At 51.7% G+C, this 22,409-nt stretch overlaps 1 protein-coding gene, 1 long non-coding RNA gene and 1 other non-coding gene across 4 annotated transcripts in view; 2 read left to right on the top strand and 1 right to left on the bottom strand.

Annotated features, from left to right (window-relative positions):
• The window catches only part of CDH4 (cadherin 4), a 478,906-nt gene that overhangs the window by 444,009 nt on the left and 12,488 nt on the right, over window positions 1–22,409 (top strand). For both annotated transcript variants that reach the window (XM_070801344.1, XM_019972101.2), the window contains exon 8: window positions 13,111–13,248. In XM_070801344.1, coding sequence (XP_070657445.1) covers window positions 13,111–13,248 — 138 coding nt within the window. The remainder of the gene's footprint in view (window positions 1–13,110; window positions 13,249–22,409) is intronic.
• Window positions 13,242–22,409, bottom strand: part of LOC139186536 (uncharacterized) — a 33,628-nt gene continuing 24,460 nt past the window's right edge. Inside the window, exon 3 of the long non-coding RNA XR_011570127.1 lies at window positions 13,242–19,674. This is a non-coding gene — a long non-coding RNA (uncharacterized lncRNA). The remainder of the gene's footprint in view (window positions 19,675–22,409) is intronic.
• Window positions 16,921–16,993, top strand: TRNAW-CCA (transfer RNA tryptophan (anticodon CCA)). Its single transcript has one exon. It is a non-coding gene; the product is annotated as a tRNA-Trp (tRNA).

The following is a 22,409-nucleotide window of genomic DNA, read 5'->3' as shown; positions in this document are numbered from 1 at the left end:
GCTGTCCCTGGTTTGCCTTTACCTACGAATAACCGGGCAGGTGTGGAGTGGGACAGACAGAGGACGGGTGGTCAGCCAGAAGCAGGAGGAGGTGTGGGCATGTCTGCTACTCGTGCAAGCGTGTGCTGAGCTCATGCATGGCAGAGCCTGTTCCAGACAGTGGGGCGCCCTGGGGACCCCAGCATGGGCCAAGCACTGTGTGCATTGTCACATCTTAGTCCTTGAAACTGCCCTGGGGGGACTCCTGGAGCAGCGTTTCTTTCCAGATGAGAAAGACGAGGCTGCAGGGCTCTTAGTTGCCCAGGGCTATAGGGTCTCAGAGCTCAGGAGGGGCTCGGCCCCCATACCACAAACTGTCCATTGTTGTCTGAAGTTCACATTTAACTGAGCAGGCTCTGTTTTTGTTTGCTCTGGCAACCGACCCTGAAGCAGCCGCCCCCTCTGGGCCCAGGTGGGGGCAAGGGTACCTCTTGCAGAGTTCCGTGTGTGTACCCCCTCCCACATATCCCCTCCTTGGGATCCGCAGCACCTGGCTGGCTGCCCAGCACGCGATGGACCAGCCGGTGTTCTGGGACCAGCCTGGCTTCGAGTTCTCAGTGACCCAACCAAATGGGAAGAAACAGCCTGGGTGGTGCCCGGCCCCATGTCCTCTGGCCTCTGATCGGCTCAGTCCCACCCCTGAGGCCAGGCCTCTCCTTTGGGACTGCTCCTGGGTCGGTCATAGGCACCTCACTGGCTGCCCCCCCAAAATCTCCTCCCCACCTCCACCCAGAGCAGGTGGTTGCTGAATCTTAAGCGGGTCAAGTGAAATAATTAAGCACAAGCTGTCTGCACTAATCAGTGCATGCATGGACCAGCACTGTCCTGAGACAGCTGCTGGCCACTCCTCCCGCCACTGCGGGACGAGCCCTCAGGTGTGCGGGGGCAGCCTGGGAGGGCCCAGCCCAGGCAAGGGCAGCCCTGCAGACAGAGGGAAGGGGAGGGTGGGCCAGGACAAGGGCAGCAGGTAGCACCCTGAGGCTCCCACACCTGAGCTCCTCGGCCCTGGTATCCCACGGCCTGGCCCCACCACCACCACCATGCAGGCTTCTGTCTCCACCCCTCCCCTCTCCTGCCACCGGACTCGTGGGCTTCTCCCATCTGGTTCTTCCCATGTTCTCACCAGATGTCACCTCCTCAGGGAAGCCCCCCAGACTGCTCTCCTCTCACTGAACCTACGGTTCCTAGAGAGCCCAGTGTGGGACAGATACTCTGTGGACTTTTCTTCTTTGCTGGGGGTCCCCTCCTGTGGGCCTGCATGGTCCATGTCATATGCATGAGCCTCTGTCTCAGCAACCCTGCACCCCACCGTCAGGGCAGTGTCCCCACAAGGAGACGTGACCCAAGGGGGTGGCCAGTGTCCCCAGCTCCAGTGAGGGACAGGGAGAGACTTGGTGAGGGGCCGAGAGAAGGCTCCATCCCCAGGGACCAGGATAAGGACACAGTGTGGATGGACGGGTGAGCTGGAGGCTCGGTGGCCCAGAGGGAGGGACCACAGGCATCTGGGACCAGTGGGAGCTGGGGGCACAAGGGTGGTGGCCTGGGGCTTGGAGCCACACAGGGGGTGGATCAGAGAATGTGCAAGGGTTGGGGGGCTCACTCTGAGCCTCCCCCAGGGAGATGGTCATTCACATGGGCAGTGGGGAGAGGGAGGGAGCAAGGTGGTGTTCACTGGGCGCCTCCTGTGTACCATGCGCTCTCGATACTAACTGTACTAAGACAGGCCCCCTGGGGCAGCCAGTGCCCGCTTGCTGGGGGCGCCATCCACTACACTCTCCGCCTTCTGTCCCGAGCTGCCCACTGCGGGTGGGATGCCAGACTCCTCTGGCTGGCAGTAGCCGGTATGTCTCCATTTAGAAACAGACCTTGCAGGGCCTCGGCTGCACGTGTGGAGGGTGCACCCACGCTGGGTGGGAACTCAGCCTGCCGCGCCCTGCCGTGTGGTTTCCCAACACGATCTGTGGCTTAGGCGTACAAAGGACCACAGACAGGGCCTTTCTGCTCTCTTTGAAGGATGCTGACCACCCCCAACCCCACTCCTGTGGACAGAGGTTTCCCCTTAGCGGGGAAACACTGCAGATACTTCTTTTAGAACTGGCTTCGTGTTTGCAGAGTAAGTCGTCTTTAGAAAGGAGGAAAATCCACAAGCGTAATTGCCACTGTGTCTAATTAGGCAGAGCTATGTAAATCGAGCATTTCTACATGATTAAAATGTCAGGAGAGCCGGGGTGACACAGGAGCGGCTGAGTGTCTCTTGCATCCCCATCATCAGAGGGGCCCCTCTCGCTAATCCTGCTCATCTGCCTCCCTCCTAATTAGAATATTTATGGCCTGATAAGCCAGGCAGGTGGTGCTCTGGAGGGAGGGTACTCACTGGGCTATGTGATCTGCCCACCCAGCTCCATCCTTGAACCGCTGACCATGGGTGGGTCACCGTCTTGAAACTTCTTTCTCCCAAAGGTGGGCCAAATTCACCATTATGGTTCATAGGACTTTTCAGAAAGCAACTCCAACACATTTCTATATTTTTCAAGCGTCTCCACCCCATGTGGCCATCAGATGAGATTTCACAGAGAGCCATGCGTGATAAAGATGGCTTATCCCTGGGCCAGTGACGATCGTGACCTCCACTAACTTTACAGATCCACTCATGGGACTCAGCTCAGGTGGAAAACATTCTTAGTGACAAGACCAGCATCCCCGCCTTGCTCACAAGAAGCGTCATGACAGGCCACGTGGGAAATTCCAAAAATTTGTTTTCCTGGAAAATGAGCTCTCTGTAAGACTATAGTAGGCATCAGGAGGAGTGGGGTCAGCGGTGGTCTTGGGCCAGGCAGAATTTGGTGTGTCATTTAGTCACTAAGTCGTGTCTGGCTCTTTGTGACCTCATGGACTGCAGTGTGCCAGGTTTCCCTGTCCTTCACTAACCTCAGAGTTTTCTCAAGCTCATGTTCATTAAGTCAGTGATGCCATCCAACCATCTCATCCTCTGTTGCCCGCTTCTCCTCCTGCCCTCAATCTTTCCCAGCATCAGGGTCTTTTCAAATGAGTCAGTTTTTTGCATCAGGTAGCAAAAGTATCGGAGTTTCAGTATCAGTCCTTCCAGTGAATATTCAGGGTTGATTTCCTTTAGGATTGACTGCTTGGATCTCCTTGCAGTCCAAGGGACTCTCAAGAGTCTTCTCCAGCATCACAATTCGAAAGCATCAGTTCTTTGGTGCTCAGCCTCCTTTATGGTTCAGCTCTCACATCTATACATAACTACTGAAAAATCCATAGCTTTGACCATACAGACCTTTGTTGGCAAAGTAATGTCTCTGCTTTTTAATATGCTGTCTAGGTTGGTCATAGCTTTGCTTCCAAGGAGCAAACGTTTTTTAATTTCATGGCTGTAGTCACCATCCGCAGTGATTTTGGAGCCCAGGAAAATAAAATGTCACTGCTTCCACTTTTTCCCCTTCTATTTGCCATGAAGTGATGGAACTGGATGCCATGATCTTAGATCTAATCCCTTGAATCTATTTGTCACCTCCACTGTATAATCATAAGGGATTTGATTTAGGTCATATCTGAATGGACTCGTGGTTTTAACTGTGTGTGTGTGTTAGTCACTCAGTCATGTCCAACTCTGTGACCCCATGGACTGTGGCCCACCAGGCTCCTGAGCCACAGTCAACTCCAGGTCTTGTTTTTGCTGACTATATAGAGGTTCTCCATCTTTAGCTGCAAAGAATATAATCAATCTGTTTTCAGTATTGACATTTGGTGATGTCCATGTGTAGAGTCACCTCTCCTGTTGGAAAAGGGTATTTGCTATGACCAGTGTGTTCTCTTGGCAAAACTGTTAACCTTTGCCCTGCTTCATTTTTTACTCCAAGGCCAAACTTGCCTGTTACTCCAGGTATCTCTTGACTTCCTACTTATGCATTCCAGTCCCCTGTGATGAAAGGATATCTTTTTTGGTGTTAGTTCTAGAAGGTCTTGTAGGTCTTCATAGAACTGGTCAACTTCAGCTTCTTCGGCATTAGTGGTTGGGGCATAGACTTGGATTACTGTGATGTTGAATGGTTTGCCTTAGAAGTGAACAGAGATCATTCTGTCGTTTTTGAGACTGCACCCAAATACCGCATCTTGGACTCTTTTGTTGACTATGCTGCTAAGTCACTTCAGTCATGTCCGACTCTGTGCGACCCCATAGACAGCAGCTCACCAGGCTCCCCCGTCCCTGGGATTCTCCAGGCAAGAACACTGGAGTGGGTTGCCCTTTCCTTCTCCAATGCATGAAAGTGAAAAGTGAAAGTGAAGTCGCTCAGTTGTGTCCGACCCTCAGTGACCCCATGGACTGCAGCCTTCCAGGCTCCTCCGTCCATGGGATTTCCAGGCAAGAGTACTGGAGTGGGGTGTCAGTGCCTTCTCCGTTGTTGACTATGAGGGCTACTCTATTTCTTCTAAGGGATTCTTGCCTACAGTAGTAGATATAATGATCATCTGAATTAAATTCGCCCATTCCAGTCCATTTTAGTTCACTGATTCCTAAGAGGTCGATGTTCACTCTTACCATCTCCTGCATGACCACCTCCAATTTACCTTGATTCATGGATGTAACATTTCAGATTTCTATGCAATATTGTTCTTTACAGCATCAGACTTGATTTTCACCACCAGACACATCCACAGCTGAGCATTGTTTCTGCTTTGGCCCAACCACTTCATTCTTTCTGGAGCTGTTAGGAATTGCCCTTCACTCTTCCCCAGTAGCATATTGGACACCTACCAGCCTGGGGGGCTTATCTTCCAATGTCGTGTCTTTTTGCCTTTTCACATGTTCATGGGGTTCTTGGGGCAAGAATACTGGAGCGGGTTGCCATTTCCCCCTCCAGTGGATCATGTTTTGTCAGAACTCTCCACTATGATCCATCCATCTTGTGTAGCCCTGCACCATTGAGTCACCATAGCTGCATTCAGTCACACAAGTCCCTTTATCATGACAAGGCTGTGATCCATGAAGGGGGTTCAATATATCCCACTGGCAATTCTTGAATCATTTTTGCCAAACACTGTTTTTAAGACACCGAATGTGGCTTTGTGGTCTCAGAGAAAAAAAAAAATTGCCCATTGAATCCACTGACCCCCTCACATTGGGTCCTCACTGAAGTCATTGCACCCCCAAAAAAACAGAAGAAGAAAAGTGATCCTAGGAGGGCCTCAGGGCTCCAGCTTGCCTCCAAGACTGGCCTCACCCATGCCATCCAAGAGTCTGCTGAGTCACAGGATGGTCCTGCAGACGTGGGGGTCTGGCAGTGAGCAGGGCAACCCCTCCAGGACCCACGGCCCATGCATCCGTCTTCACGGGGACCCTCGATACCACGCTCCCGGCCACACTGGATCCAGCTGGTTCCCAGGGCTTTCCAGGTGTCACCTCCCTGCCGGCCTCCACTTAATGTTGTCACAGTGGGAAATCAGCCCCAGGGAAAGCAGATGACAGCACTTCCTTTAGAGAAAGATGAGAAATGCAAAATAAAAGCCAGGGTCTGTGCTGAGTTCCCTGATGGATTCTCTCCGTGCGGGACGGAGCCATCAAGACCACAGAGCAGCTGCCACAGAGCATGCCCGGGAGTGGCTCAGGCCCTCAGTCCCATACATACTTTCTGGGGCTTAGTTGCCCCGAGGCATGTGGAATCTTCCCACACCAGGCTTTGAACCTGTGTCTCCTACACTGGTAGGTGGATTCTTTACCACTGAGCCACCAGGGAAGCCCTGGATTCTCGCTCTTGACAGTGGCCTTTAGGAGAAGCAGCAGCAGACCTGGGGCCTAGAGTCTGGAGCCACCAGGAGGATGGACTGGGGTACCACCAGGAACAGGCCAGCTTCCCGTCCAGGTCAGGGTGGTGCCACCTGGCTGAAGCTGTGGGTGCGGAGTGGGTGCCCTGTGAGGCTGTTGAGCATGTGGTCAGCCTGCAGGCCCAGCGTGGGATGCGCGTGCCTGGGGTTCCCACAAGGCAGGAGTGGAGTGTTGGCACCTGGAAATGTCATTTGGGTCTGCGAAGCCCACTGTGTTCATGTGGGTAGGTCGGCGGCATTTGGCACCTCTGCAGCGCTGTGCTCCCTCCCCACCCCCCGGACCACTGTCTACCTCAGGGCCTTTCTAGCCCTGAAGGATACCTGGGCGCCAGCAGTGACTCCCCACCCTCAGCCCCCCAGGCCCGGCCCCTCTAACCTGCCCTCCCAGTGAAGCAGCCTGCTTTGAGTGTTTCCTACAACCTGTGAGACTTTACAGGTCTGGCCGTTCTCACTGAGCATCTAGCATTCAAGGTTTGTCCACGATGTGGCTGGGGTCAGTGCTTCACCCCTTTTCACGGCTGAATCGTATTCTGCTGCAGACAGGCACATTTGCTCGTCCCATCGTCAACTGGTGGGCGTTCAGACCACTCCCCGTGACAGGCGCTGCTGTGATCACAGATCAACCCCTGCTTGGACGCCTGTTCTCGTCCTCTTGGGCGTATACCTAGACGTGGACTTGTGGCCAAAAGGTGACTGTGTAAATCCCCAGGACCCACTGCCTATTTTCCACGGTGGCCACACTCTCCATCCCGTTTGGAACAAGTCTCAACGCGCTTGCCTGAACAGGTCATCAGCCTTGTGGCTCGCCCCACGCCCAGAGCCCACCTGGTGGGTCCCCAGTTGTGTTCTCAGGCCCTGAGGACACCCACGGGCTGAGCACATGAGAACCAGACACAGGCAGGCGGTTAGGCTGTACTGTCTCCAGGGACAGGCTGGCCCGGTCCCAGGAGCAGCGGGGCAGCAGGGTCCGAGCTGCGTGTCCTGGCAGCCCCAAGTGGAGAGGGCCAAGAGTGGAGAGTGCAGGAATCTTTGATGCTTTTCTGGGGCAGGCTGGCCAGCTGCATTATTGATGGATGTTCTGCAAAATTTAAATGCTGAGCTACGGGGAGGTGAGTGAAAACCCCAGAGACTCCCGCTTGCAGTTTTCTTCCCTCCTCCCGAACTTGAAAATGGTCAGATCACATTTTAATGAATTCACTGCAGCACTACTGCTGCCGGCTCTGGGGGCTCTGCACCTGGCAGGAGCAGGGGGACTGCTGGGCAGCTGCCAGGCTGACCAGCAGGGGCACCTGCTCAGTACGCCTCCTGGTGGCCGCAGCTATCACCAACCATCCTTCAGCGGGTGGCCCACGCCCCCACCTCCCTCTGGCTCCGCTGGGGTGGGCGTCATAGGGAGAGCAGAGGTGGAGGAGGAACGCTGGCCGTTGACTGGTCCAGAGCTGGGCCCAGGGTCCTCTCTGAGTCCCAGGGGGGCCCAGCAAGAGGGTTTCTGGAGTCCAGGATCCAGCCACCACATGGCTCACCAGTTCTGACCTGAGAACCCAGTTTGATCACCTGCAAAGTGGGGACGGTATTGCACCCTATTCCCCAGGACTGGCTGAAGGACGGGTGGGGATACTGAGTGTGGTCTGTGGATCCACCAGCAGGAGGCACTAGAACCACCCTGAAAATAGCCCCACGCAGTCCACCAACTCCAGGGCCCCTCCCCGGCCTCACGCAAATGGTGACAAGCATTCTAAGGCCACGAAGCAAGGCCCAAGGAAGGCTTTTTAAATAAAAACATCAAATCTCTTACCCATGCTAGACCCTCCCAACAAGTAAAGCTGGAACATTTGCAAGAGGGTGTCTGTCCAGGGACATTTCCCAGGTTCCACCTGGGCCCCACTACCTACCCTCAGGTGACCATTACGAAGTCTAGAAAGTATACTTTCTAAAGCTAAAGCCACAGCAGAGCCTGGCCCGCATTCCCCGTGCCCCCACAATGACCTGTCCGAGCTCAGCAGGGCTGGCTGGATCTCAGGGGCCGCACCCATGGGGCCTCTGGATTTTCTTTCTGCACCCCGCACTCCCCTCACCCCCGCACCACACAGCCTAGAAGGACCCCACCACCACCTGGCTCCCAAAAGCAGGACCGGTATGCCCTCTAGTGGTGGTTGTCTGTACAATACACACTGGCACAGGCACCAACGTGCACACACTCCCAGGCACGCACACACAAACATACACATGTACACATGCCTATACACATATGTGTATGTGCACACACCGGTATACACACACACACATGCATACATACGGGTCCAGAAACACAGGCATACACACAGGAACACAAGCTTGCACACGCATATACACCCATGCAAACACACACGAGTGCCCCCATGTCCCTGAGATGGTTTGGTTCTCCAGTGTCTTCTTAGGGCCTCAGCCCATAATGTCCACAATGTACAGGTGGATTCTACCATTAAAGAGATAAGAAAGGTTGGAGGGGTGCCTTCTTGGCTGCAGTCAGTCACATGACAGCAGTGTCAAGGGGTGAACGCGTTCCCTCCTCTGCTCTAGTTAAATCCCTCCTTTTGCTGTGGGGTCCCAGGAGCCAACTTGGGGTAAAGTCCCTCCTCTCAGCCCTCCAGCCTGGGTCTCCCTCCCTCCCTCCCACCAGGCAGTCACACAGACAGAGTCCCGATGCTTAGGCCATCGCAGGACAGCCTCTCCTAGCAAGAAGGCCAGCGGGGGGATGGGGCTGTTTCGGGGGCCTCGGTCCCACCAGTGGCCTGGGAAGGGCAAGCTGAGGCCTTGGTTCCTAGGGGAACCACACACTGTGTGCCGTCAAATGACAGCTGTTAGGGGCAGGGGTCCGAGACCAAGGCTGGGCCGTGCTGGCTCCTTCTGGAGGGTCGTGTAACACTGCCTGTGCGTCCGCTGGCTTCCAGTCATGCTGCAGCCCTTGGCATCCTTGGCTTGTGGTCGCTCCAGCCTCTGCCCCGTCTCATGTGTCCTCTGCCCTCATCGTCTCTTACTGGAAACCTGTTGTTGCACTGGGATGCCCTGACCCAGAGGGCCCAGGTCCATCTCGACCTTCACTTTATCTAAAAGGCTCATGATGGACTTGGGAGCACAACTTAACCGATTACCAGGTTGTCCTATCATCTCTTTACTGTCCTGAAGAATGACCTCTGCTGGCCACCGAGAGCAGGGTGGGAACAGAGGTGGGCAGCTGGGGCCCAGGACCCAAGCACCATCTGTCTCGGGCCGGCTGTGTGGCCCACGCGTGACCCGTTTAGTGAGGGGTTGCCTGCACTGGACAGTGGGCTCCTGAGCCGGGTCTTGCATGTCATCTTCCCCACGATGCTCATGCAGAGCAGGGCCTGGGCAGGTCAGACGGGAGGCCCCGCATCTCCTTCCTGTTCCTCATCCCCCAGGACCCCAGGTGGCCAGAGCTTCCACGTCAGGTTGGCAGAGCCCTGGGGATGCCCCGCAATGGGACTCTGGACGCCTCAGCCCCACAAGGTCGCCAGCCGTGAGGTGGTCTCCATTTAACACTGACCCCAGGAGCCCCCTTCGTGACTCTGCCTGCCATGGTTTATGTTGTGGGAGATCCAGAAACATCTCTGCAGCCAGGCCTGTGGAGGGGGTCAGCCCAAGGGGCGTCCCCAATGCCCACGCCCCTCCTGTGCCAGCTGCTATAGGACAGGCCTGTCCAAGATGTGCCCCCAGCCTGGCCACCATCCTCAGCCCAGGCCAGCGTCTAGCACAGCTGGAACCAACTAGCAACCGACCAGTGCCTGCAGATCCAAGCTGTGACACAGACGGTCACCACGGATGCTGGGGAGGGTCTCCTCCGCCAGTGACAGAGTGTACACGTGCTCTAGATGCCAGAGGGAGAGCTCTGACCACAGAGTCATGGGCTCTGGAGCAAGAACATGCAGAGGGCTGCCGTGCTGATGCTGAGAAGAAAAGCAGGGTCTCAGGAGAGTGGGTGTCTGTCAGGGGAGCAGGTGCGCACTTATATTTTATTCGAGGAGGGAAGGCCTTGCTGATGGGCGCAAGCAGTGTCAGGGCAGGCAAAGCAGCCCTGTATGACCCTGGTGGGGAGGGGAACATACGTTTGAAGAGCAGCAAGGAGGCCCCATGGCCACAGCAAAGTGGACGAGGCAGGAGGGGAGAGAATGAGGCCGCTGAGGCCACCACCTGCTCCTGGGACCCGTAGATCCTCCCCAAGGAGCAGAGGTGAGCCCCAGCTCTGGGTTAATCAGATCCGCCAGGTGAGAGGGGCAGGGTCTTCTCGGCACCTGTATGTGTCTCTCAGCCTCCGTTTCTCTGCGCGATGAGAGGTGACAGGAGGCTGCTCAAGGCTCTGTCGGCCTGGGTGTCCCCCCTTCCCCATCCATACTTTGTGGGCTGGGCCTAGATATTCACAGAGCTTTAGAAATAAACAGTCATGTTTAGGACTAATTTCTATTGACGGCAGGTGATGCTGGTTTGCCATTTACAGCAGTGGCAGAAACTGCTTTTATTTTTTAAAACTTTCTCTTTTGTATGGGGGTTAGCCAACTAACAGTTGTGACAGTTTCAGGTACACAGCAAAGGGGCTCAGCCACACACACACCTGTCAAACTCCCCTCCCATCCAGGCTGCCACGTAACACTGAGCAGAGTTCCCTGTGGTTATCCATTTTGAATACAGCGTGTGTACATGTCCATCCCAAGCTCCATAACTATGCCTTCCCCACCACTCCTTCCCCCTGGCAACCGTAAGTTCATTCTCTTAAGTCTGAGAGTCTGAGAAACTGCTTTTAAGTGTGCTTACTGAAGTACAAGAACGTGTTTGCTGTCAGGGACAACCTGCAGACAGAACTGGAGCGGGGCACGGTGTTAGTCTGCATTGTGGGCGTGACCAGCGTGTCCACGGCGGGAGCCCCCACCACAGCCACCCCAAGGCCACGACAGTCGGGCCCTGAGTCTGCCCTCAGGCCAGCAGTGCCCCGGAGGGTCGGGGTCAGAAGCGCTAGAGAAACATCCGTTTATCACAGGATATCGAATCCAACCTCCTGTGCTCTGCAGCAGGGTCTTATTGTTCATCTGGTTTGTTTGCAGTCCTTTGTATCTGCTAATCCCAACTCACACTCCACCCTTCCCTCACCACCCCGCTTCCCCTTGGTAACCACAAGTCTGTTCTCTGTGAGTCTCTCATAAATTTAAGTTCATTTGTGTAGTAGTTTAGATTCCACAGTATAAGTGCTATCATGTATTTGTCTCTGACTTAACTTCATTTAGTATGATAATCTCTAGTTGCTCCCACGTTGCTGAAAATGACATTATTTCATTATTTTTATGGCTGAGTAACATTCCACTGTTGTGTATATACCACATCTTCATTCATCTGTTGATGGACACAATGCCTTGGCTATTGTAAGTAACGCAGCTGTTAACATTGTGGTTGTATGTCTTTTCAAATTAAGAGTTTTCTCTGGATATACACCTAGGAGTGGGATTGCTAGAAAATATGCTAAGTCTATTTTTAGCTTTTTAAGGCACCTCCATACTGTTCTCCATGGTGGCTGCACCAATTTACATTCCCACTAACAGTGGAAGAGGGTTCCCTTTTTCCACATCCTCTCCAGAATTTATTGCTTGTAGATATTTTTGATGATGGCCATTCTGACCAGTGTGAGGTGATAATTCATTGTGGTTTTGATTTGCATTTCTCTATAAGTAAGGGCTTCCCTGGTGATTCAGTCAGTAAAAAAAATCCACCAGCAATGCAGGAGACCCGGGTTTGGTCCCTTAGTTGGGAAGATCCCTTGGAGGAGTAAATGGCAACCCACTCCATTATTCTTGCCTGGAGAATTCCATGGACGGAGGAGCCTGGCAAGCTACAGGGGTTGCAAAGAGTCAGATGTGACTAAGGGACTTAGCATGCACAATTATTAGTGAGGTTGAGCATCTTTCCATATGCCTGTTGGCCACCTGTATATCTTCTTTGGAGACATGTATATTTAGGTCTTCTGCCCATTTTTTGATTGGGTTACTTGGTTTTTTGTTATTTGTATGAGCTGTTTGTATATTTCAGAGATTAAGCCCTTGTCAATTATATCATTTGCAAATATTTTCTCCCAACCTGTAGGTTTTCTCACTCTGGTGTGCAAAACTTGTGTTTATTTGTGCTTCTATTTCTATTGCCTTAGGAGACTGACCTAAGAGAAAAACACTGCTACGTTTTATGTCAGAGAATGTTTTGCCTATGTTCTCTTGTAAGAGTTTTATGGTGTTGTGTCTTATATTTTAGTCTTTATGCTCTTTGGAGTTTCTTTTTGTGTATGGTGTGAGCGAGTGTTCTAACTTCATTTACATGCAGCTGTCCAGCTTTCCCAATGCTACTTGCTGAAGAGATTCAAACATCTTCTGAAAGGGGCCAGACAGCAAATGTTTTAGGCTTTCCAAGTAATGTAAGCTCATCACAGCCACTTAGCTCAGCTGTTGTGCAAAATCAGCCACAGACAATGTATAAATAAATGAACCTGGCTGTGTGCCAATAAAACTTTATTTACAAAAAACAGTGGCAGACAGATTTGGCCCATAGGCCAGAATTTACTGACCCCCAAAAGCCCCTTGGTGACTCGCAGCTACCCACGAAGGTGTAGACACCTTACCAGGCACTGCTGTCTCAGGGGTGCTGCACTGGTGGCTCCTGGCGAGGTCTGGCTGCAGAAGGGTTGGAGAGCCCTTTCAGTGCCCAGAAATCCACTGTCCCCATCCAGCTTTATTTGCCTCCTAAAACCCACACCTGTATCCGAATACTACCCGCTCCTTCCAGGCAGCATGCAGACTGGTGTGCAGGTAACAGGGTCGGGGGCTCAACTTCCCTTCTCCTGTGTGAATTTCTGACACTGAAGATGCTAAAGAAATTAGGTCGCTGCGGACACACATCTGGGTTCGCCTCTCTTTGCACACTTCCACCCCGATTTTACAAACCTCAGTGTCTTCTTACAGTCCAAGCCCCCTTTTCCTTCCTTCTAGTTCAATCCACACCTGTGAAAGCCAGGTGCTGGGATGAAGGCAAAGACCTTGCCACCCACTGTGAATGAGGAAAATGTTCTTCCTGTGGCCAGCACCCTGGGCAGGAAGGGGACCCAGCAGCAGCTGAATCCATCCAAGGAATATGTTTCTTGGAAGAAAGTATAAACAGCTAAACCCAAGCTGCTGCTCTGTTCTTCCCCCTTGTCCCTTCTAGAAAGTCCAGCAGTACATGGTCATCATTCAGGCCACAGACATGGAAGGAAACCTGAACTATGGCCTCTCCAACACAGCCACCGCCATCATCACAGTGACGGATGTGAACGACAACCCACCGGAGTTCACTGCCAGCACGGTGAGTGCGTGCCCTTCCTGAATCTGGAGGAGTTGGCCAGTGGCATTCAGACTCCAGGGAGAGGCTGAAGCGTCGGCCACTTTGGGGTGTGCTCGGCAGGACAGGCTGGGGGCTGCAGGGGGACATACATGCCAGGTCCCTCTGGCAGGAGCCTCCACAGCCCACCATCAGCAAGAGGGCAGTGGGGGACACAATGTGTCCTGCCCCTTCAGGCGCGGCCGGCGGGCTGCCCACAGACCTAAGTGCCCGCAGGAATGGCCCAGTGGCACAGCTGTGGGATCACGGAGTCACAGGCTCCCAATTCCTCTGGGTTCCCAAGGAGCTGTGTCCTTCGGTCCACTCGCTCTGGCGTGGAGGTGCTGACAGGACAGGAACCTACACCCACCCCGCGCTGCCTGGCCAGAAATGTGGCGGGGGGTGGGAGAGTGGTCAGTGAGGGTTCCCAGGGCACCGAGTAGATGAGAGAGTAACTGCAACAACAGAAGACCTGGGGCACCACCAGGCCCCTCTCCCCCAGCACCAGCCTGGGCCTCTGGTCAACCTTTGGTCCCCACCAACCCCGTGAGGCTCAGGACCCAGTTATGGGCGAGGAGGCTGAGGCTCAGAGAGGCTAAGTCACTTACCCAGAGCCACAGAGTCCACGAGGGGAGCAGCTGGGAGTGGGCCTCAGAAGCTGAGCTCTCAGGGGAGGAGAGGGGAGCCCTCGCAGTAAGCCCATGCAGCATCCCCTCAGCCTGCTTCCCCACAGCCCCCACACCCTTCAATCCCAATCTCGAAGCCCTCCATCCTGCATCCTAGAGTCCCAGACTCTAGGTCCGGGTGAGCCAAGGCGGGAGGAGGGCAGTCCCAGCCATGAGGGCGCAGTGCCACCTGGTAGGCAGATGGCAGATCGCCCTGTGGGGTCAGGGTGGCATAGCTTCCATTCTGTGGGCTCTCCACGGCCGGGGGCAACGTCCAGGGAGTCTGGACATGAGTGAGACATCCCCCCAGCCTGCAAGAACCCCAGGCCAATCCCCAAGGCAGCCCCTACCCTTATGGGGTTTTTCTGTTCTCAGCATGGATCCCTGGAAACTTTCAGGAACAAATTTTCATTGTGTCTCCCAACTTAATCATTCTCTTTTAACTTGAATTTTGGTTAGATCATTCACACACACATAGCACAGCAACTTAAAAGTTACTTTGAGGAAGAGGCCCTGGTGTTCTAATTCTGTCCCTTGCGTCGTTTCTAGTTTTCTATTTATGATAGGTCCTTAAGACATTTCCACATCCAGATTCCAAATGGCCTTGGAATTTTTTCAACATGTGTTTAGAAATAATTTCAAGTTCACAGAAAGGTTGCAAGAATAGGAATGGGGAATAGAACAGCCTCACAGAGAGAAGGCAGGATGGTGGAGTAGAAGGCCTCGAGCCCAACTCCTACCACAAAACTCAAAATCACAACTGCTGAACAGTCCTCCATAAAAAAGACTGGGACTTGCCAAAAGAGATTTTCTACATCCAGAGATATAAAAAAGAAACCACAACATGATGGGAGGAGAACACTCTCACAATGTAATCAAATCCCATCCAGGAAAGGTCAGTTAAACTAAAAATTGGTTCTTTGAGACTACTGCTGCTGCTAAGTCGCTTCAGTCGTGTCCGACTCTGTGCGACCCCATAGACAGCAGCCCACCAGGCTCCTCTGTCCATGGGATTCTCCAGGCAAGAACACTGGAGTGGGTTGCCATTTCCTCCTCCAATGCATGAAAGTGAAAAGTCAAAGTGAAGTCGCTCAGTCGTGTCCAACTCCTAGCGACCCCATGGACTGCAGCCCACCAGGCTCCTCCGTCCATGGGATTTTCCAGGCAAGAGTACTGGAGTGGGGTGCCATTTGAGACTACTACAGGCAACTATATGGCAATAAATTAGACAACCTTGAAAAAATGGACAAATTCTTAGAAAGGTACCATCTCCCAAAACTGAACCGTGAAGAAACAGAAAATATGACCAGACCAATAACAAGTACTAAAGTTGAATCTGTGATTTAAAAACTCCCAACAAAAGTTCAAGACCAGATGGCTTCACAGGTGAATTCTATCAAACATTTAGAAAAGAGTTAACACACATCTTTTTGAAACTATTCTGAAAAATTGCAGAGGAAGAAACAACTCATTCTATGAAGCTACCATCACCTTGATACCAAAATCAGGCAGATGCTTCAAAAGAGGAAAATTACAGGCCAATATCACTGATGAACATAGATATGAAAATCCTCAACAAAACACTAGCAAACAGAATCCAAAAACACATGAAAAGTATCAATCAATTAAAAAAAAGACTGGGACCTCCAGCCATGAGCAAGGAGAATTCATCCCAGGGATACAAGGATTTGTCAACATCTGCAAATCAATCAGTGTGATCCACCACATTAACAAATTGAAGAATAAAAACCATATGATCATCTCAATAGATGCAGAAAAAACTTTTGATAAAATTCAACACCCATTTATGATAAAAAAAAAAAAAAACTGTCCAGAAAGTGGGCATAGAGGGCACCGACCTCAACATAATAATGGCCATGTATGACAAACCCACAGTTAACATCATACTCAGCTGTGAGAAAGTGAAAGCATTTCTTCTAAGGTAAGAACAAGACAAGAATGTCCACTCTTGCCGCTTTTATTCAGCATAGTTTTGGAAGCCCTAACCAAGGCAATCATAGAAGAAAAAGAAAGAAAACTTATCCAAACTGGAAAAGAAGTAAAACTGTCACTGTTGGCAGATTACATGATGCTATACATGAAAATCCTAAAGATGCTACCAGAAAACTACAGAGCTCATCAATGAATTTGGTAAAGTTGTAGTATACAAAATTAATGTATAGAAATCTGTTGCATTTCTACAAATTTACAATGAAAGATCAGAAGGGAAATTAAGAGAACAATCCCACTTAACATCACAACAAAAAGAATAAAATACCTAGGAATAAACCTACCTACAGAGACAAAAAAACCTATACTCAGAAAACTACGAGACACTGATGAAAGGAATTAAAGACATCACAAACAGATGGAGAGATACACCAAGTGGATTGGAAGAATCAATATTGCCAAAATGACTATACTACCCAAGACAGTCTACAGATCCAACGCAATCTTGATCAAATTACCAATGGCATTCTTCACAGAACTAGAACAAAAAATTTCACAATTTGTATGGGAACACAAAAGACCCCAAACAGCCAAAGAAATCGTGAGAAGGAAAAACGGAGCTGGAGGAATCAGGCTCCCTGACTTCAGACTATACTACAAAGCTACAGTCATCAAGACACTATGATACTGGGACAAAAATTAAAATAAAGACCAATGGAACAGGATAGAAAGTTTAGAAATAAACCCACATACACCTGTGGTCACCTAATCCATGACAAAGGAGGCAAGAATATACAATGGAGAAAAGACAGTCTCTTCAGTAAGTGGTGCTTGGAAAACTGGACACCTATGTGTAAAAGAATGAAATCAGAACATTCTCTAACATCATACAAAAACTCAAAATGGATTAAAGACTTAAATATAAGACCAGATACTGTAAACTTCTAGAGGAAAATATAGGGAGGACACTTTGACGTAAATCACAGCAATATATCTTTGGATCCATCTTCCAGAGCCCTGAAAATAAAAACAAGTAGGGACTTCCCTGGTGGTCCAGTGGCTAAGACTCCTCACTCCAAATGCAGGGGGCCCAGGTTCAATCCCTGGTTAGGGAACTAGATCCCACATGCCTCAACTAAGACCCAGAGCAGCCAAATAAATAAATATTTAAAATAAATTTTAAAAAAACAAATGGGACCTAATAAAACTTTAGAGTTTTTACACAGCAAAGAAAACCGTAAATAAAAGGACAACCTATGGAATGGGAGGAAATACTTGCAAAGGAAGCAACTGACAAGGACTTAATCTCCAAAATACACAAATAGTTCATATGGCTCAACATAAAAAAACCACCCAATCAAAAAATGGGCAGAAAACCTAAGTAGACATTTTTCCAGAGAAGACATAGAAATAGCCAAAAGGCACATGAAAAGATGGTCAACAATGCTAATTAGTAGAGAAATGTAAATCAAAACTGCAAAGAGATACCACCTCCCACCAGTAAGAATGGCCATCATTTAAAAGTCTACAAACAAATGCTGGAGAGGATGTGGAGGAAAGGGAGCCCTCCTACGCTGCTGGTGGGAATGCAAACTGGTACAGCCACTATGGAGAACAGTATGGAGTTTCCTTAAAAAAATAAAAAAAAAAAACTGAATACAGATCTAGATATTATCCAGCAATCCCACTCCTGGGCATATATATCCAGAGAAAACCATAATTTGAGAAGATGCACACACCCCAGTGTTCACTGCCGCACTATTTACAACAGGCAGGACATGGAAGTAATCTAAGTGTCCACTGACACAGGAATGGATAAAGGTGTGGGACATACATATAATGGAATACTACTCAGCATAAAAAAGAATGAAACAACACACCGCACAGCAACAGGGAGGGATGCTGAGCCCTAGTAAGTGATCACAGAGATGGGCATAGTGCGTGAAGTCAGACGGAGAAAGACAAACACAGTATGGTATCACTTATATGCCAAATCTAAAAAACGATACAAATGAACTTATCTACAAAACAGGGAACAGACTCATGGGCTTAGAAAACAAGCTTATGGTTATCAAAGGGGAAGTGGGGAGAGGAGTCAATTAGGAGTTTTGGATTAACTACACTGCTATATATAAATAGTATAAAATATATATACACTGCTATATATAAAAGAGATAATCCATGAGGACCTACTGGATACCACAGGGACCCTACTCAGTATTTTTTAACCTATATGGTGAAAGAATCTGAAAAAGAATATACCTATATATGCATGTAACTGAATCACTTTGCTGCGCCTGAAACTAGCAGACACTAAATCAACTAGACTTCAGCTAAAAGAACAGCCACTCACGAGACCCCATCAGCACCATCCTCCCTCCCTGCTGCTCCCCGGAGACGGGCCCACAGAATTCCTCTGAATGGCTGGACAGTCAGCCATACGTTGTGAAGCCTCGTGTTCAAACACCTCGTCCTAAGAGGAGGGTTTTCTGTCAGGGAAATGGCTGCTACCCTTTTCCCACCTGAGGCCCAGAGGGTGTCTTCTGGGCTGCCCGAGGTCCCCTGCTCCCCCGGCCACCTGCTCACCACACCGCTGTCCTTCAAGACCCTCCCAGCTCCCGTGTCCTCTGCACCTGCCAGCCCTCCCCCACACCGGCTTCTGCAGCTCCAGAGGGGGCCTCGACGTGGCCCCTACACCCAAGATCCTGCAGGACGGGTCCATGGGGGACCACTTCTGTCCACTGTCCCGAGCCCTGGTCTGGCTTTGACAGCTTGGCCTCCTGTGGCTCTTCATGCTTCTCATCTTAACCTCATCTGCCCTTCTGCACACCAGCCACACTGCAAACACCCTGAGCCCCCAGAAAGGCTGGATCCTGGGTGACCCACAAGGAAGCAAAGGGGAGGGGGACAGGAGGGGGAGGAGAACCATCCTGACTCCCTGTGTGCACCAGGGCATCTGCACAAGGGCAGGGGGATGACCAGCAAGATATCCCCAGGTCCATACCCACCTCTGAAGAGTGGGCAGCCCAGGAATTACACTGAGACCCTGGCCAGGGTGTGCACATGACCGAGGAGGCACCCTGGGGCATGTTCCTGGGGCCCAGTGGCAAGCAGGACCCCAGGACATGGTCTGCTGGGCTCAGTGGGGGCTGGCCACACCCCCACACACAGCTGGGCTATTTTTATCAAGTTTAATCAAGAACAATCAGCAGAAGCTGAAGAGATGGGAGGGTGGATTTACATGATCCAATTCCTAAACGTTAATTAAAAGTCATTTTCCCTTTGCCTGCTCTGGGCCTGCTCTGCTTGCTGCCCCTGCATGGCTTTCCTGCTGTCAGAAGGCCACTGACCTCAGCAGTCCCTGGGGAGCAGGGCTGAGCCCCCAGAACACAGCCCCACACCAGGCCCCGGTCCTGGACCAAAGCCCCAAGACCCAGCCCCCTCACCACCCACACACAAGCCCACAGGAGGGTCTCCTGGAGTCAGGAAACCCCTGCTGCCCCCAGAGTCCCTCCTGTTGTGTGGCCTTGGGCTGATGGCCAGACCTCTCTGAGCATAGCAGTGTCTTCCCCTCTTTACGCCTGAGTGTTACACAGCTCAGGGTGAAGCCGGGAGCATCCACTGAGCTACAGGGAAGTTTGTTCTCTGCCCTAAAAATGCCACCGGGTGGTACCTGACCTCCATCACAAGCGGCCTGACCTGGCAGTTGAGCAGACAGGGTTCCAGCTCTGTCTTCAGCGGGGGAGAGGTCAGGATGGAGGCGTGAGAACGTTCATCCCAAGTCCAGTTTCCTCATCTGATTAAAAAAAAAAAAAAGGATGGTAAAGGAGATAGTCAGAGAAATTCTTATATGTTGATACAATGAAATACAACAGAACCGCTTGAAACAAACATGACGTGATGTGTCATATTCTAATATGGAAAATGCTCCAAATAGACTAATCACTGGAAAGCCAGTGGACAGGACAAGTGGAGAGTATAACGATCCTCTCCTTGTAAATAAACTGTATTATATAAATACCAAGAGAGGAGGCCAGGGTCCTGCAGGTGCGCAGGTGCAGACTGTGATGGCTTGGTTTTCACCGTGTATTTGACTGGATGACCTATTCCCCATCCAAGGCAAGTGTGAATGAAATTAGGTTAAATATTTTTAAAAGGGGGACTTCCCTGGTGGTCCAGTGGCTAAGATTCCACACTCCCAGTGCAGTGGGCCTGTGTTCAACCCCTGGTCAGGGAACTCGACCCCACATGCCACAACTCAGAGTTCCCATGCCACAACTTAAAAGATCCCACGTGACACAAAAGGTCCCACGTGCCGCAGCTAAGACCTGGCACAGCCAAAAAAAAATACATATCCTCAAAATGGAGGGTGAGCTTCTGGCGGTTCCCGTCCCAGGGTTCCCTGAAAATGGAAGAGAGGACAAGCCCCAGTACCCCCCTTTCTGGAAAGGGGGTGACCAGGCCTGCCTGTGAACCACAAAGCCAGGGAGGGGCTTCAAGGTGTCTTATGGCTGAGGGTCAGGTCCTCCCCTGAGCCAGTGTCACAGGGGCATGTCCCTGCATTACTCACGAGCTCCTACCACAGCACTGCGAGGAGGGGCGAGGCTGCAGCATCCCACCCGGTCCTGGGCCCCAGGCTCCCCCCGGGGGTGGAGGAGGATGGACGTCAGCCCAGGTCTCATCCCGTTATCATGAGCCACGGCTCCCACCTGTCAGCTCCCGATTCCAAGCTCGGCAGCCAACAGAAATCGCCGCAGTCTCTCACTGGACAGAAAACTAAACTTCAAAGATTAACATCACTGAGACAGTGTGCCGCCCCCACCTCCGACCCCTTGCACCAGCCACCCAGAGCTCCATCCCCCTTGGCCCATATTCCTGAGCCGGGACTTTCCTCCCTGAGGAGCCCCCAGGGCCTCACATGTGGAAAAATGAAGAGGAGAGAGAGGAGCCTGAAAGTGCAGGGTGGAGAGGAGAGAAGAGGAGACTGGAAACCCCAACTGCAAATAACAAAGAAACTGAAAAAATATATATTAAAATTATTGGAATGTCACTTCCCAACAGAAGCCAACTCAGCCCCTCAGGCCCCAAGGCAGGCAGGGCTCGACCACATCCTGGCTGGACAGGGCTGCCAGGACAGATCCCCAGGCAGGGGCCAGGTTGGGGCAGCCCCTCGCAGTTCACACCCTCGGCCATACCAGGCTCCCAGGCTCTGGGAGAAGGTGGCAGGAGTGGGCAGGTCCTCAGACCTGAGCCGAGATAGGACCAGTCGTGGCTTGAATAGGGGGCACAGAGAAACATCTCAGGGGCTTGGCGTCCCCCAGGGAGCGGGGGGCAGGCTCTGTCATCCCCATCTGCTTGGCCCAGATGAGGAGTCACTAGGCTTCCCTGTTCTCCCCAACTCTTCTGCTACCGTGACCCTCCCTTGAGAGGAGCTGGGATTGTACTGGAAGGCCCAGGCATGAACAGGAAATCCACCTGACCCTGGGGTGGGTAGATGTGAGTTCTGGATTACCAATCAGCAAGGCAAGAAATCCCATTCCAATGCTCCTTAAATCCTTCCTTACCTAAATATCTGCCTTAGTATCCCATGGGGCATGGGGGAGGCTTTCCCTGTGCCTGAAAACCCCAGAAATTAAATTAAAAACTCATGATGGCTAGGGGAAGTCTGACAAGAAAATCCTAAATCAGACTTACCAGCTTAAGGCTCTTCTTTGTGAACCTTTATTAAACCTGAATGAATTAAAATACCCTTTTCCAATAAATTTCACCCAGAAGCCAGTAACCACGGTTAGGGCTGCGCTGCTGTGAACACAAGGAAGCCAGGGCTATTTGTCCAGGTTTGTGCCCAGCTTTTGTGGCTCAAAAGCACACTGCGCGGTCAAAGGACAGTCACGTGACTTGCAGGTCCAGTGTAAAGTAAGAATGCAGGGCCCTCATTCACAAATTAGGAAGAATTTCAAGACTGACGCAGAGCGTAAACCCAGCTCACGGCTCTTTTGAGCTGGGCCATGTCTGCACAGCAGTGATTCTCACTGGTGAGAGGCACTCAGCTTTCTATCAGCACCTCAGCAACAGCACCAACATCCACGCACACTCACACGCACTTTGCCTGCCCACAACCACTGCTGCTATGTGAACCACACTCGCTGACGGGGATGGCTAGAAGCCCTCACCGAGCTGCGACAGGAAAAAGGGCCAAGGCTCCGTGTCTGGTCACCTGCCCAGCCGCAGCTGCTGACCACAGGCCCCAGGGACCCAGAGGCAATTCAGTTCAGGAAGCCCTTTGCAGCTGCTGCCCTCTCCTGTTCATTTCCCATCTCACAAGCACATTTTACTCTCTTGTAAGCCCCAAGTACGGGCACTGGTCCCCAGCTGCACGGAGCAGGGCAGCGTGAGGGGGACTTAGGGGAGCAGCCTGGCGTGGGGGTGTCACAGGCAGGGCTCAGTATGCAGACAAGCCTGGACCTCTCTGGACACCCCTGGGTCAGCGGAGACGTGGGACGGGCCGACCCCTGGGGATCACCATGTGGA

The sequence above is a fragment of the Bos indicus genome, chromosome 13 (assembly GCF_029378745.1).
Source record: "Bos indicus isolate NIAB-ARS_2022 breed Sahiwal x Tharparkar chromosome 13, NIAB-ARS_B.indTharparkar_mat_pri_1.0, whole genome shotgun sequence".
NCBI lineage: Eukaryota > Metazoa > Chordata > Mammalia > Artiodactyla > Bovidae > Bos > Bos indicus.
This window is presented reverse-complemented; position numbering and strand designations above follow the sequence as displayed.